We start from the raw sequence: 15,385 nt of genomic DNA on the forward strand, positions 1-15,385 counted from the left end.
ATATGGAGGATTTAGGGACCATAACAAACGACAATCTTTGGGGACATTACATCGAATTTTGGGTGATTTGGGTGCACAATAAGACTTTTCACAATAAGACTTTTTATAACAACGAATAAACTAAATTTGGAGGATCATGACAATCTTTGGCAATGGGGGATTTGACATTAAAAATAATAACTATTCTGTAAATAAAGACATACTGGACCTGGATGGTGTAAACCGTGTTGATATACTGTTTGGGAGTAGAAAAATATAATGACACCGAGCAGTTAACAATCAAAACAGAAAGCGAGGCTGTTCGGGGAAGGAAGCACAAACACAGTAACCATCCGGGAAGAGAGAGAGAGCGAAAGAGAGAGAGAGAGGGGAGGGGGGAGGGAGAGAGAGAGAGGGAGAGAGAGAGAGAGAAAGAGAGGGGAGGAGGGGGAGGGAGGGAGAGAGAGAAAGAGAGAGAGAGGGAGAGAGAGAGAGAGAGAGAGAGAGAGAGAAAGAGAGGGGAGGAGGGGGAGGGAGGGAGAGAGAGAGAGAGAGAGAGCGAAAGAGAGAGAGAGAGAGAGAGAGAGAAAGAGAGAAAGAGAGGGGAGGAGGGGGAGGGAGAGAGAGAGAGACCTGTTACTAAAGTGCTCCATAAACCTGCAGAGCTCACTGGCATTTCTCTCCAGTCGGCCCGTGAGAGAACTGCACCTCTGGATGTGCAAACTTTATTCTATTAAAGTGGAAACATCGCACGGGTAAGTTCACTTTTCACTGCTTTTGTTATGAGAAGTTATTGTTGATTAACTGCAATTTGATGTGTTCAGTAAAGTCAAAGCGACTCACATTCCCTCATATGTCCGCAACACAAACCGGTGTTTGTTGACTATTGGTTGAGGAAATTGAACAATTCATGACAGAGACATAAAGGATTTGAGAGCACTATGACACATTTACAGCTAAACTGTGATTGGGAGGATTTTTTTTACTCAAATCACCAACGCTGGGGTTTATGGGTACAATAACACATTTTAAGATTATAGCAATATGGAAGGGGTTCAAACTTAGTTACAACTAATAATTTGATATAATTGTCCTCAATACAACTATTTAGAGGATTATATCAATATATCTATATATTTAGAACAAATTTGGTGAATATATGAACACATTATGGGGCACCATAACATTGTTTAGCACTGAGGGAGCACTATAACAAAATTTGGGAGTTTTAACATTTTTGGTCGGCGCTATACCATATTATGGCGTTTTTGGAAACCTCTAAAATACTTTGGGATCATAAAAATTCATAAATAGGGGGAGGGAAGTAGGAGTAGGAGCATTTTACCACATTTGTGGGTTTTATCAAATTCTATATTATTATTATAAACTTTTTTTGTGGAAACTAGATTACATTTTGGGATCATGAACCCACATTTTTGGTACACTGTGCTAAATTTGGCGATAGGGCCACTCTACAACACATTTATGAAATTGTGTGGCAAATTTGGGTGATATGAGGGTTTAGTAACCAAATTTGTTATAAACAAAATAACAAATAGTGAATTCTATGGACTTTTGCCATAAGACATTTGAGTGTTTTGAGTGTTATCAACTCCTGATTAGGTCCAGCCCTGCTGGTATCACTGTTTACTGTGTAAACTCTAACCTCCACTTACTCTTTCATCATTGAAATATTTCCAGTTGCAGCCATGGAGTGCCTCAAAGACTGCTGCAAGAAGTTCATGAAGAAGAAGGGGAGGGAGCAGGAGACCCAAGGTAAACATGGCGTCCTGCACAGCTGCATGTCAGACAGCTCTGACAGAGTGTTTTTGTTTCTGATTGTGTGATTTTTCTCTTGCTTTCAAGTGATCGCGTTGAAGATGCCTCCTAAGGCATTAGGATGGGAGCCGGATGGCGGGAGAAGGGGGGTCCCAGAAGACTACCTCCTGTCCAAGCTGCCCCCGGACGGCAGAGAGGTGCCGTTCGTCCTGCCCACATTCAAAGCCTCCTACATCCAACCCAGAGGCTCCCGCTACCCCAATTTACAGTCTGGGCCACAGAGTACGTACCCACTGAAAGATGACATCAGCTGACTGCTCTCCTTTTGTTTGCATGAAGGATTCTTTAATATTTTAAGGGATTACATTTGTTAATCTCACCATCATATACAAATGAACTGCAATGAGCAATGATGTAGAAACCTGTCTGAGGTGTTTGTGTTGACTTAAAGGTTGGGCTGGCAAATTCTGCCAGTCATTACAGTGTCTCTAACCACATTGAACACACAGCAAGAGAAACCCACACAAGTGTGGGTTTCTCTTGCGCTTCATTCGGTACATCATGGCTGCCACGATTGGCTGGATTTTGAATGTGTGGACCTGAGGGTGAAAATCTGTTTAGCAGCACTCAGTCACACCAGCTTTGGATTTACGTTCACATCGAGAACCGGACGACATCTCGGTTCATATTTGGCCAATCAAATGGCCGTTTTCGTTATGCGTTTCTTTTCTGTTTCTCTGGTGATTTATAAAAAAGAAATCGTGGAATGTTTAAATGTAAACATGTCTGTCTGCTTTCGTAGAATTCAAAGCTGACAGCTTTTCTTGTGAATTATTGAAGACCTGAGCTAGCTAACATTTGGTCCTCCAATGCCAGAACAAAGCTGAAACTGTAGATACTCATTTGCAATCGGTTGGTTCTCTGTAGCTTAATTTCTGTCTTTTTCTTGAAGATGTCTGTTTGCTTGACGAGACAAAGATCGTATTCAGGAAAATTACGCTTGTGCGATATATTTTCACTTCAACAGCACCCCCATCAGGCCATTCATCACCAGGATGTGTGTAGAAAGTTCCCCATCCAATATATGGTATAGGTATTTTTACATATAATTTCTATACAACAGGTCAGTGGGCAAGTATCCTCCATGCTGTAGCCTGAAACACAATGACAAAGTGTGGAATAACATGTAGTCTTTCCTCGACATAGGGTTAGTTTAAGGTAAAGGTTATGCTGACCGACACATTTTACTCCACCCACTCCACAGAGCCAAGGTGACATAATGCCTCGTGCGTCAAAGTTTCATTAAAATCAGCTCAGAGGCTACTGCTGTATGACCTGACGTTTGATTACACAACTACCAGGATGTCCTGTTTCTAAATGAATGGCTGCAGTCTTTTAGTTTACTGAAAAGAATAATTTGGTGAAAAGGCAGCATGTTGACCTCCAGCCCTGCTGTCTGTCTGCAGGTTCAGCCCGGTGCACGTATGCAGAAAGGAAAGCAGAGCTTCTGGGCTCCAGCCACGTCAGCTACAGCCCCGAATCCACCTTCCATCAGGGTCAGGTGGCCGAGTACCTCTCCCCCGGATCAACCCACCGCGGCACACTGAAGAACAGAGACTCCGGTCCACAAAGTCCAGGTAGCAGGAACCTCACCCATGCTTCTCTTACATCGTGAATCACAATTATTTTGAAATACAAAACGAGTGAGCAGATATTGAGAAGTTATGTAATCTGAATAAAATAATGTTGATAATGTGGGTATCAGAAGAGAATTCTTGATTGTATGCCAATCAGAAATCAATCTGTGTACATCTATAGCTCATAATTCTGCTTACTGTCTTTTCATGTTTCAAAGAGCTTATGCTAGATATTAAATCAGGAAGTTTGTGTCTGGATATCAAAGTGCATATTCATCATTATATACCTATTCCTTAACATAAGATAGACACCTATTTGTGTTATAGTACAGGAAATAGTTGTGGTGGAAAAAAGGACTTCTTCTTTAAAAATGAAAGAAGAGTTTTACAGAAAATGGGAAAAATGGATTAGGTTTAGGAAGACATAGGCACTGTTTAATTCTATTGACAGTAATGTCAATTATTGTACAACAGTTTTAATAAACAAATAGTACTGTATACTGCATCAGTAGTTGTAAACTGTATCCTTCTCTTTGCAGTTATATTTGTGTTTTACTTGTGTACGTTTTAAGGCAATAAAGACTAAAGTGATAACAAAAGATTAGACATGTATTCAACAAATAGTCCTGATTTACAGTTTGCCTGCAGTTCAGAAACAATAGTGTTGTAGATATAAGGATAACATTCTTACATACAAACTGAATTAAACCACTTTAATGTAGGTTGATGTTTTGCTTCCAGGTAGGATGCTGAATGTGGGCGACGAGCAGCGACTGAGCAGCTCCATGTTTGATCTGTCCAGCTCTCAGATTCACATGCAGGTGAGACTGTTCACTATCTAATCTTTATTCAGTCAGCGTTTCTCACCCTATGTCAACCAAGACTAAATATAGTTTTACAGTTTCCACTGTCCGCAGCAGCAGAGAGGAACATATGGCAAACACGCCTCACAGCTGGCGTTTTGATTTAAGGTACAAAGTTAGAAGGTCATTCCTTTCTGAAGAGTTGAAAAGGGGAGATGAACTATATTTAAAGGGACAGTTCACCCCAAAATCCAAAATTGTCATAACATACAAATCTTGTTGGAGCCAGTGTTTGGTTTGTCCGTTGTGGGCTACCATAGAAACATGGCAGTGCAGCGTGGTGGTGATTATACTCTAATCAAAACACAGTTATGAATATTTTATTCCATTTCTGCTAGTAGATCCCACGGAATCCTAAACACTGGTCCTCTAAAGAGACCACTAGATAAGTGAAATAAATCCAGTTTTAATTTTGTTCATCAGCTGATTAATGATAAAGGAAAAAAATGTATATATTAAAAAAAAAAAATGTTTTATACTAATTCATCTTAGTAAAGTAATGTATAATGCCATTATATGTCTTTTTACATTCCAATTTATTATTTATAACTTTATTAAACCAGGATAAGTTTACTCACTGAAATCAAAATCTCTTTGTGTATTTTATTGATTATGTCTCATTTGGGCCTCCAAGTCTTTAAAATAACAAAAAAGATCCTCTATGTATTACAGGAAGTGAATGGAGGTCAGCTTGTGAGTCATTCTGAAAATGATCTTACAGGTATTTGAAATCTTAAAGTGATGATTAATTTCAGCTTCAGCACTTATTCCCCCAGCTAACCCTGAATGTATCTGTTTGCTGCATATGAATCATCCATTGATTATCTTGGATGAAGTGCTATTTAATCAGTAATCCAATAAGGAAAACAAAGAGTAAGTTGGGGCGTATTACAAACAATCAATCTAACGTCTCGCCCAAAACCTTGATAAACATTATAATGTCTCATTCTGGGCACGCACTTTGCAAAGAGCAACGTTAAAGCAACACACTCATTGCTTTGCTCATTGTGAACCGACACGGATACATTTTCTGTTCACCTTTCATGTCTTTTGATGACTTTATTTTCCAGAGCAACATGCAGTGGGTGTATGATTACAGTTCAATTAGCCCAAATGTTTAGCTTGGCAGCGTTATGAGCAAACATCATTTAGTAATGAAAGTGTGAAAGGCACAGCACCTTGGCAAAAGATCTAACGGTAAACAAATAAACCCGGGTTTCCTGAATAGGAAGGTAAAGCAATACGAACCAGTTCAGACGGTCTTTTCAAATTCAGGATGCGAGAGAATGTTTTTCATTACAGATGTCAATATCCAGACAGAAATATCTCAAAAACTATTGGATAGATTGCAATACAATTTGGTACGGACATTCAGGAACCCCAGCAGACGAATCCTAACGACTTTGGTGACTTGCAGGCTTTTCCTCTAGCAACACAAGGAGGTTGACATTTATGGTTATGAGCGAAAAATTCTCAACAACTTCTGAATGGATTGGCATGAAATTTGGTTCAGACATTCATGTTCTGTGTGAAATGTGAGGATGAATTGTAATAACTCTGATCGCATCCAGCGCCAATTTAAACTTGTCCAATACTTTAACTAATGCCATTTTCATCAGCCTCATCTATACTTTGGTTTTATTGCACACTATGAATTTTACCAAAGATAAACATAATTAACATTGCACCTAACATCATTAGCATTTAGCTCATTTAGCTACAGCCTCACAAAGTCAAAAGTGTGTCTGTACTCTTGTAAAATAATAAAGTTTTGTGATTCAGTGGAAATAATAATGAATCTGTCATGCAATGCTAACCATCTTTATGTGTTTGGTTTAACCTTCAGCGCTTCGACTCCGTCTCCAGCGTCCTCAGCAGCACGTCCTCCATGATTGGCTCCATTGAAAGCAGCCTTGGTAACTTAAATACACTTTAGTTTTGTCTACAAACAATTTCCCCTTTTCATGCTTTCTAGTAAGTCTGCAGTCATGAAAGGGAAGACAGTAATCACTTGCAAATGTTTTCACTAAGGTCCACCATTGAGCTTCAGAGATAAGCCTTGTTACATAAAGATTTTATTATTCCATAAGGAGAGACAGTTTTTTTTAGTTTATATATAGTTCAAACGTAGTCAACGTTGAAGGAAAGTGTTTCTCTGATGTTGAACTTTTTTATATCAAGATGTCAGCCATATTGCCCAGACATTTGTTTTGTTGCCGCTGTTTACGCTCCCTCTATGCACTACTGTTTTGTTTGTCATATTTTTGTTGTCTAGCTGCATTTTGTTGTGCAACCCTGTGTTGCATAATGACAATGAATTGTCCTTGAATCCTTGCATTATATTCTTTGCAACAATAGAACTGTTGTTTTTCATGGATTAATAAGCACAATCACATGTAGCTCTGCATATTTAATGCAATGCAATGGACTGAAAGCATTAAAGAAGTAGATGTAATAGATAACAAGAGTAGAACATTTGATGTACTTTGTAATGCCTCTAATCTTTATGTCAGATAAATACTTTTATATTCACAAAAAAAGAAGTGAAATAAATAAGTCTTTGATTATGGATTTCATTTGGTGCCAAAGCGTATACATTTCCATCTATGTCCGCTTTTAACACTCGTATAGCTCCACCATTACATCTAATAACATCCAGTAATGTGTTCCTGTTGTGCTGCTGATGTTACAGACTCCGTCACCCTGTCTGGGGACGAGCGTGATTTGGGGAAGGTGTGCGTCCGAGTGAGCTACCAGGAGGCTCTGGAGCAGGTGTGGATCACCGTGGTTCAGGTAAGGTTACGTGCTGTGAGAGGAGGAGAGCCCGAGAACACAAACGGCTCCATTGTGCTCTGCTGCAGCTTTTCTCAATGAAACCTTTGTGTGTCAGGAACACAGGTCTCTGTTAGCTTCTCTCAGCGCTCTATTAACTTTGGTACGGACACTCGGGAGAAAAAGGTTGATTTCTTTTAAGACACAGAACTTTCCTCATTGATGCCGAAACACAGTGATCAGTGTATCTGTGTGTGTATGCACCTCTTTCCCACCAAATACTTTTTTTGGTCAGCGCTGCACTTGAACTATCCTTTGGGACATTTGGTTGGACAAGTAGAGCACTGGGCACTGGGGTTGCACAAATATTGTTGTTGTTTGACATTATGTCAAAAATGTAGTCTTTCCTGGAGCATAAATGAAGCATATCATGATTAAATAAAATAAAAGAGTACTTTTGAGCATTAAAGCAGTCTCTAGAAATATATTTTAAAAATGATAAAAATGAATACATGTACTCACACATACGGGATTGATTTATCTGAGGTTTTGGATTCTCTTGTTTTTGTATTTATGTCCTTTTTTGCTAAGTGGAGCAGTTTATCCTAAACCTGTTTGCTCAAGAGCGCTGTGGCGTATAAATAGATTTGACCTGCCTCGACTCAAACTTTATTTTCCATCTTTTGTTATCAGTGTTCAGAACTCAACCTTGTTCCAGATGGAGTGGAACAACTAAAGATTGGATTTAAAGGGATCATCACCCTCCCCAAACCCATACAGTTCAAGAGCTCGATCAAGGACTACTCTCAGGTACTGACCGCTGTCTAAAACCTGATATTTTACGTTTATGGTTACAAATTGAATCATAGCTTGTTTTATTCTGCTACCTTTTAAGTGAAGGATTATTAATAAAACAACTTTTGTACGCAAAGTTGAACTATTCTTTGCAGGGTTTTTATTCCCGTTGAATAGTTTTTATCAGATGGATTTATTATTCCTGATTGAGTTGTGGAAAAACATCCCATTTCACTGTCTACTATTTTAGGACGTGTCCTTCATGGAGACCTTCGTGTTTGCGCTGCATCTCCAGCAGTTGCGCTGCAGTGCTTTGGTGTTGCGACTGCAGACGCACAGTTCCAAGAAACGTACGGTGGCCGAGTGCGTCCTCTCCCTGCGACAGCTCGGCCCTCAGGAGACGGAGCACTGGCTCGAGCTCAACCCTCCGTCCAAATCCTCTGTGAGTGTTCACTGCGCGTCAGGCCTCTGGCACTAAAGTCTACGATTGGTCTTAAGGCTGGTGTCCGGTTTTTGTTTCCATTACATTGTCTGTCACTGGTAGTACAGTTTGAGAACATTTACAAGATAATCAGGAATTAAAGAATTATGTCAAACCAGAAGCAACTTGTAGAGGGTTAAAAAATAGAAAAAATAAATCTAAAAAGTAGATTTTTTTTTTGGACATTAGTCTAATCATTAGCTCGGTTTAGCAATTGCAAAATATCCTCCAGGTCACATTTGATTTGCATTTGTACAACTTCTCATACATTATTTTTACATTAAGTAACATTAAGTAAAACATGTTTTGATAGTGATGTTTGAGCTAATGTTAGCATGCTAACATGCCCACAAATAAAATGCTAACATTTTGACATGTACCATCTTCACCATTTTAGTTTAACATGTAAGTAAATGGGGGTTTTTTTCAGTGGGTTTTTGGTTAGATAACTGAAATACGGGGTAAGAGATTTTAACATTTTGTTCTACATTGTAAAATTTTCAGAAAATATCCCCCTCGTGAATTTTGAAGCTTTTACGTGTCTTAGAAATTGGCAGTTGCTAAACAAGTGGCTAAATAAGACTACTGAACATCATCACCGACTAGTCCTCATAGCCACGTGTCCTATTTATTGTCCACCGTTTCCTATGTTGGCTGCAGTCTTTTACCACCCCTTTGTACGAGCACAGTAAGGTCAAAGCACTGTGTGAACCTCATAAAACTGTCCCCATGATGCATTGTAGCCCACTGGCATGTACCGTACTCTTGGCTCTAACAGGGGAACGTTGAGGCGGACTTTATGTTGTTGCATAATCCCAAGAAATAGAGAAATGGGATTCATTATCAAGGGAATTTGGGAAACATGCTTCTATTGGAGAGAAGAAACCAGAGCGTGGATTCTGGAAATGTAAGACATGGAAAGTAGGTCAAACCTCAAACAATTTCAACGGTGGAGAGTGGTTTTGTTGATAAATGGATGCATGTCTGGCCAGTGACAGTAAAATATGAACTGTTTCTGCACTTAGTGGTCCAGACAGTGAATCATCTTTCAGATGGTCGAATTGATTCATTGAGTGATTTTACCCATCTTGTAGACACAAAAGGCACAAATTTTCCAAATCACTGTCAGTCAGTCGAAGCTCTTAACGGTCAAGACAGCAGAACTCGTCGAAGTCTTGAACAGGAAAAATATCAGCAGCATTTTGAGAAAAAGCAGAGCAGCTGGTGGTCCAAGATGAATCAAACATACAACAATAGCAGCTCTGTGGACTGGCTGGACTCTGTGATGCTTTGAGCTAAATGCTAACATCAGAATGCTAACATGCTCACAATAACAAGGCTAACAAGCTGATGTTGAGCAGGTATGCCGTTTAACATATTTACCAATGTAGTTTAGTATGTTAGGGTTCAACATTTAGCTCTAAAAACAAAGTGAAGCTGAGGCTGATGACAATGCCATCAGTTTTTCAGATATTTGTTCACCTGATGTTGGCACTAAAGGAAATGACGGGATCGACAAAAGTTATTACAATTCATGCTGAGGGGCACGTGTCTCTAGACCCAACTTTATGGCGACTCATCCAATATTTGTTGAGATAGTTCACTGAAAGGCTCAGATTTCAACCTCATGGTGATGCTAAAGGACAGTCAAGGGATCACTTAAGTCATAGAGTGCTACAGGGATGGTGTATTTTTCTTGGTCAACCAAAAAGTCAATGTGATTTTACCATTGGATTTTGGATTATTGCAGAAGTCAAGCTCTATGGCAAACAAACGTTTATGATACACATTTTGTTCAGCAGGATAATCTTCACAAACGAACGCCACTAACGTTGTTAATGAGTATAAACACATTGAGGCTGTGAAGGTGGACGTGTTTTGAGTGATGGAGGTTTATTTTCCCAAACTCTGTTGTTTCACTTAGCCACTTGTTAGCAACCACCTTTTTTTTAAGACACGTAAAAGCTTCAAAATTCACAAGAGAGGTACTTACTGGCACGCTAGAACAAAAAGTTAAACACCATACACTCTTTCATACTTCCTTGACTTCGACACGGGGAACCAGAAGTTTCCAAACTGCCAACTTAATTCTGAGTTGTACGACTCATTCCTGCAGCACCATTTTAGGTTTCCTCTGGGGACCATGAAAAATTAGAAGGATTGACACGGTTTATCTGCTCTGTATTATATGTCTATGAGTCACGATAAAGTATTTAAAAGTGTACCTTAACAAATGACTGTACAGTGCAATTATCAACCTTTTCAAGTCAAATGTAATATCTCTGACACATTTCTCCACTTACAATAATTGTCCTGGTGGGGCGCTGTATCTAAAGGTCAAAATATTAACGGCCTCAACCTGCTGGTTCCATGTCATAACCTGGACGGTTGATGCACTTTTTACATTCTTATGACCTTTGTTTTTTTATTATTACATCTTTTTAGCCAATAATTAAAGGTCAAACTGTAGCTTTGAAGACATAAACTCTTACAGTGAAGCTTAGAAATTTTTTTATTCTAGAAAAAAGAACATGCAGAGAGCACTGTCCTGCTTGCTATGTGCCAAAGGGAAATGCAAGTAATAAATGACACATGTTAATACCTCGTACAGTTTCCTTGTACAATTACTGGATGCTTTGGGTCACAAAAAGGTTGCCTTCATTCATGTCGTCTTCATTCATTGACAGCCTACTTACCTTTAAAATCTTGTTTGGAAAATCCCTCTCTATAACAAACATCCATTGAAGATTTAATATTTTGTCATTTTCACGATGAACACCTAAAGGAAATGAGGACACACGAAAACTGATCTCTGTGTCATGAAAAGTTCAGAGTTTATACATATCTGAATATACTATTATAATTGTAAAGATATAATTGAATATTTTTCTTTCAGGTGTGCCACTCTGAGTTGCATCTCACCACCTGTTTTCAACCAGTCAACGGACGCATCCAGCTCCAAGTCCTCGCCGCCCAAAACCTCCCAACATCCTCCTCACCGCTCACCCAAGGTACTGCAGGTGTGACTGGAAAACGTCTAAAGTGAAATACTTCACAACAAGAAGAAAAAGAGTGATTCCTGTGTGACTAACATGCTGTTGTTTCCACCTCTGAAGCCTTTTTTGTCAAAGTGGAGATGTACCAGTTGGGACGGGTGGTGATGAAGAAGAAGACTCGCGTCCTGAAGGCCTCGGGGGGGCAGTGTAAGTGGGCGGAGACTTTTCACTTCCTCTTGGCCTCGTTAGACCAAGCCTGCTCGCTGTCAGTCAAACTCTACAGCCGGAGCTCGGTCAGGAGGAAACATTGTCTCGGACAGGTGAGTTGTTCTGACACCAGGTTTTATGTTAGACTTTTCTTTTAATTGTTAATTCCCCAAACTCTTTTTATTATTGTTTGTAATATTTCCCAGTGTAGGCCTCATTGATAGAGTTATTACTCACCTCAAGGTCCATTTAGTAGTTGTTCTGGAGCTTTCAATAGTGTCACATGATCTCCATCGAAAGATGAGGTTTTCCAAGTTGTCGTGGAAATGTAAAAGTTCAAATTTCCATATTTTTCCTGAGCACTTATCGTCCATGTTGGCTTTTTACTTATTTATCTAACTGTTAAAATATTTCTTTGGTAAATCAATTCTTTATATGCCATTTCTTTTCTGCTATACGGAGCTGCTAACACACCCAAAAGTAGCTCATTATCTCAAGCTGTTTCAGAGGCTTTAACATCCCAGAATGCATAAAATACTTCTAAAGCTAACTGATTAACTTCCTAAAAACAGATTTTTTAATAACGCCGCAAAGTATCAGCAGCATCATTAATATAAATTAATATGGACAAAAGTAAAATGATCAGCCTTAAAGACTAAGTAACCTTTGCTAAACAGCAGCCACTGTGGCCAGATTTGGTAATTATATATGACAATATTGGCACACTTTTCCCTTTATTTCGTGGTATGCTTCAACATAGTGTAATAGTAAAACCAGTAGAAAAAAAATCATAAAGTCAGTAAAATCTATTGTTGTAGAATACAGTAATTTCTATCTAAATGTTGCTAACATTAGCTAACCACTGAGCTACTGGTCACACCAGACCAACTAAGGCTCGAGATTGAGGTGGGAAAAGTTCTCGTTTTAAAAGAACACTCCAGGCCTCATCTCAATACACACACATGTTGTGAAGAAAAGATTAAATGCAACAAGCTGAGGACTTATTGCCTTCCCAATATTTCTGGCAGGTTCAGCTGAGATTCGACAGCCCCGTCCCAGAAGCAGTGGAGCAGTGGAAGGACACGATGGCTAACCCAGAGAAAGTGGTGTCTGCGTGGCACCGGCTGAGCGCTGCCTGAACCTCCTCTCCTTGCATCTTCTTTACGCTCTATGGACGTGACGCTCTCGTGCTGCAGGTCCAGCTGTGCCGGCTTGCTTCTCCACAGACGGACACAGTCTTGTACGCAAGCTGAGTCGTCTCCGACGGACGGGACTGTAAACTACTGAACGTGCTCTGAACGCCCTGAGACACCAGATTTCCACTGTTCAGGTGCTCGGTTGTAAATAGGGGTTTCGAACAAAGTTTAATCGCTGGAAGTTTCTGGGGTTGTTTTTGTGTAGACAAATTTAACAAAGTCTGCTTCATAGCATTTAGCTGTATATAATGCAGAATTTTGTAACTCACATGCCTTTTTAAGGGAAAACCTTGTCACTCTGTTTCAATTAGATAGAAAGTTTACAAGCACAGAAAGTCATCATAAAGCCAAACTCACTGTATCAGTCTGTAATTCAGACCCATCTGAAAGGATAAGGCTGACAATATTCTATACTTTTCTTATTGTCAACAAACTAAACGATCAAAACTAACCATTTCTGGGTTCTTTTTTCAGCCTCATTGGTTCCACTGAAGACGCAAATCTTTAAATACTAGTCATGACCACATGTTTTTTTTAAGTCTCTGTAATTTGTTAAAACAGCGGGGCACTATAGTGTTCAGCAAACATTACTACGCAATAACTGAATGTTTTGGCCACTTGTTTGCTGCAGAAACAAGTTGTGAACACAATATCATCTTATAAGTTGATACGGCAAACACTTATGAACATATGTTCAATATTTAATCTTTTTTTTTAGCTTTGTTTTAGGTCTTGACCAACTCCTGAGGGATAAATCTGACTCTTAACCTGCTCAATGCTCCACTATGTTCACCAGCTAGTTGCTAACTGCGTCTGTCTGCTGTTTAGTGCTGAGAAGGTTGTGTACAGTGGGTTTTCAGAGCCTCTTATCTGAAAACAGCACTACATAAATGCAGTCCATTTACCATTTTTAGCCACTTTAAACAGGAGTAAATAATGTATTTTCAGGGACTATTTCTTATGTGGATTTATAAACATTTGGTCTGTTAGCGAGTGATATGTTTAAATAGTTTTTGGATAACAATAAATTGAGGAATCATCGATATGTGTCTTTGTAGTAAAATCAATTCACTGTTGGCTTTGGTCTTTTCATGGCATTCGTTGACAATAAGAGAAATATAAATATCACTCGATTTATCCTTTAATTCCCATCATGTTACTGTAGAATACCAGAGTATCAAACCTTAGCTGTACGCTTCTGATGAAAGCACTTTATTTTGTTGATGTATTTAATGTATTCATGTTGAAAGTTTAGTGATTAAAAGTAGATGTCGTTTGGATATGTCATGTTACTTTGTGTGTTTATTGAAAGAAAGAATAAAGAGAGAATTAATGAAAAATAAAATGCTTTAAGTATGTCTGTAGGTGACATTTTGTCTCAGCAGAATCCGAAATAAGGCGAGGATCTCTTTAAGTTTGCACAATAACTCTGGGATTTTATGTGAATGATGGGTTGTCACTTGAAAGGAAAACAGGCCGTGGCCTTCAGCATGTACATTACACTTGTTACACTGAGTGCAGCGCCTGTTAAAATAGGTCAACAGCCATAAAACACAGTGTCACCCTGTCACTTTTTATTGAAGAGGCCACTGGTTGAGAAATCTCAAGGCAAACAGCAGGATAATCTAACACGGTGCTTCTCCTCCTCCTGGCTCTGGAACATCCTGTTTTTTTCAATTTGACCCTTTATTATAAAACCAATTTAATGTCACTACTGTATGTGGGCAATCTCAGCCGCAGCATATGTGGAGTGCTTATAGAAATGTTTTCCATTTGTGTAGAGAAATCAAAACAATTTCCTTTTCAGCTGCAGCACTTTGAAAAGTTTCAGCCAACACTTAAAAATAAATACAAATCTTACTTGCCATTATTAAAGAAAATGTGTGAACGTTTTGCGGCTGTCAACATTATAACTATTCAAATTATCATCTGGAACATAAAGTGACATTTTCGTCAGGCAAAATTATACTTTTTGGGGAATAAAACCGTGTGGTTTATCATCCCAGATGAAATCCTGTCTCCATTTCAGTCTCATAAAGCATGAGATTGACTGGCGATGTGGTCTGTGTAACCAGCTGTAGACGTGGACACGCAAACACACACCCAGTGAACAATAAGTCTGTGGACCAAGAAAACAGAGTCTGGCGGGTGTTTGTGTTTAAAGTGTGTGTGTGACCAGGACAACCGGGCGCCCCATGTGACCTGTCCTGCGTCAGAGCCTTTCATATCCTGGCGTGCCAAAACACCATCATCCTTATTTTACGTAATTAATGTTTGATTTATGGTTAATGTTATACAGAGGGCATTCCAGACACACCTTAAACCTGAGACTTGACTTAACACTCAGAGGACCTTGTTTGACTTTGACTCAGGAAAGGTGCTTGAGTCTCACAAGCAGGATTTGGGGTTTATTGTTCCTCTTTGTGCTGAACAGATTCTTTTCCCGATTGTCATTTGGCCGGTTGCCACAGTGAGTCTGCTGCACATTCCAGCTGTCTTATAACCTCATGGTAGTGTCTGCAGGTTCCTTCACCTGGGAGACACAATGGAGGGTTTACAGGAGTCCTGTAGCAGAGAGGAGAGCTGTAAGAGTCATGCTTCTCTCCTCATATATGAAGGCACTTCGTCTGGTTTTCATTCAAAATAAAGGGTTATGTAACATTACACAACACACGACACA

The 15,385-nt window shown here is 39.3% G+C and overlaps 1 protein-coding gene across 2 annotated transcripts; it reads left to right on the forward strand.

Annotated features, from left to right (window-relative positions):
- Positions 1-646: 646 nt before the first annotated feature.
- Positions 647-13,987, forward strand: LOC137880342 (tandem C2 domains nuclear protein). 2 transcript variants are annotated; one of them, XM_068721666.1, is made up of 12 exons: positions 647-734; positions 1,681-1,755; positions 1,846-2,040; positions 3,225-3,395; positions 4,137-4,216; positions 6,105-6,174; positions 6,951-7,051; positions 7,724-7,840; positions 8,076-8,267; positions 11,203-11,326; positions 11,423-11,622; positions 12,538-13,987. In XM_068721666.1, exons 2-12 carry the CDS (start codon positions 1,689-1,691, stop codon positions 12,646-12,648), a joined length of 1,428 nt encoding a protein of 475 aa, XP_068577767.1. In that variant the 5' UTR covers positions 647-734; positions 1,681-1,688; the 3' UTR covers positions 12,649-13,987. The 2 variants fall into 2 exon arrangements, with proteins under 2 accessions (XP_068577767.1, XP_068577768.1); XM_068721667.1 differs by having other exon boundaries at positions 11,203-11,317.
- The last annotated feature ends 1,398 nt before the right edge of the window (positions 13,988-15,385 follow it).

The sequence above is a fragment of the Cebidichthys violaceus genome, unplaced genomic scaffold (assembly GCF_023349555.1).
Source record: "Cebidichthys violaceus isolate CVI_PGR_0920_01 unplaced genomic scaffold, fCebVio1.0.p SCAF_28, whole genome shotgun sequence".
NCBI lineage: Eukaryota > Metazoa > Chordata > Actinopteri > Perciformes > Stichaeidae > Cebidichthys > Cebidichthys violaceus.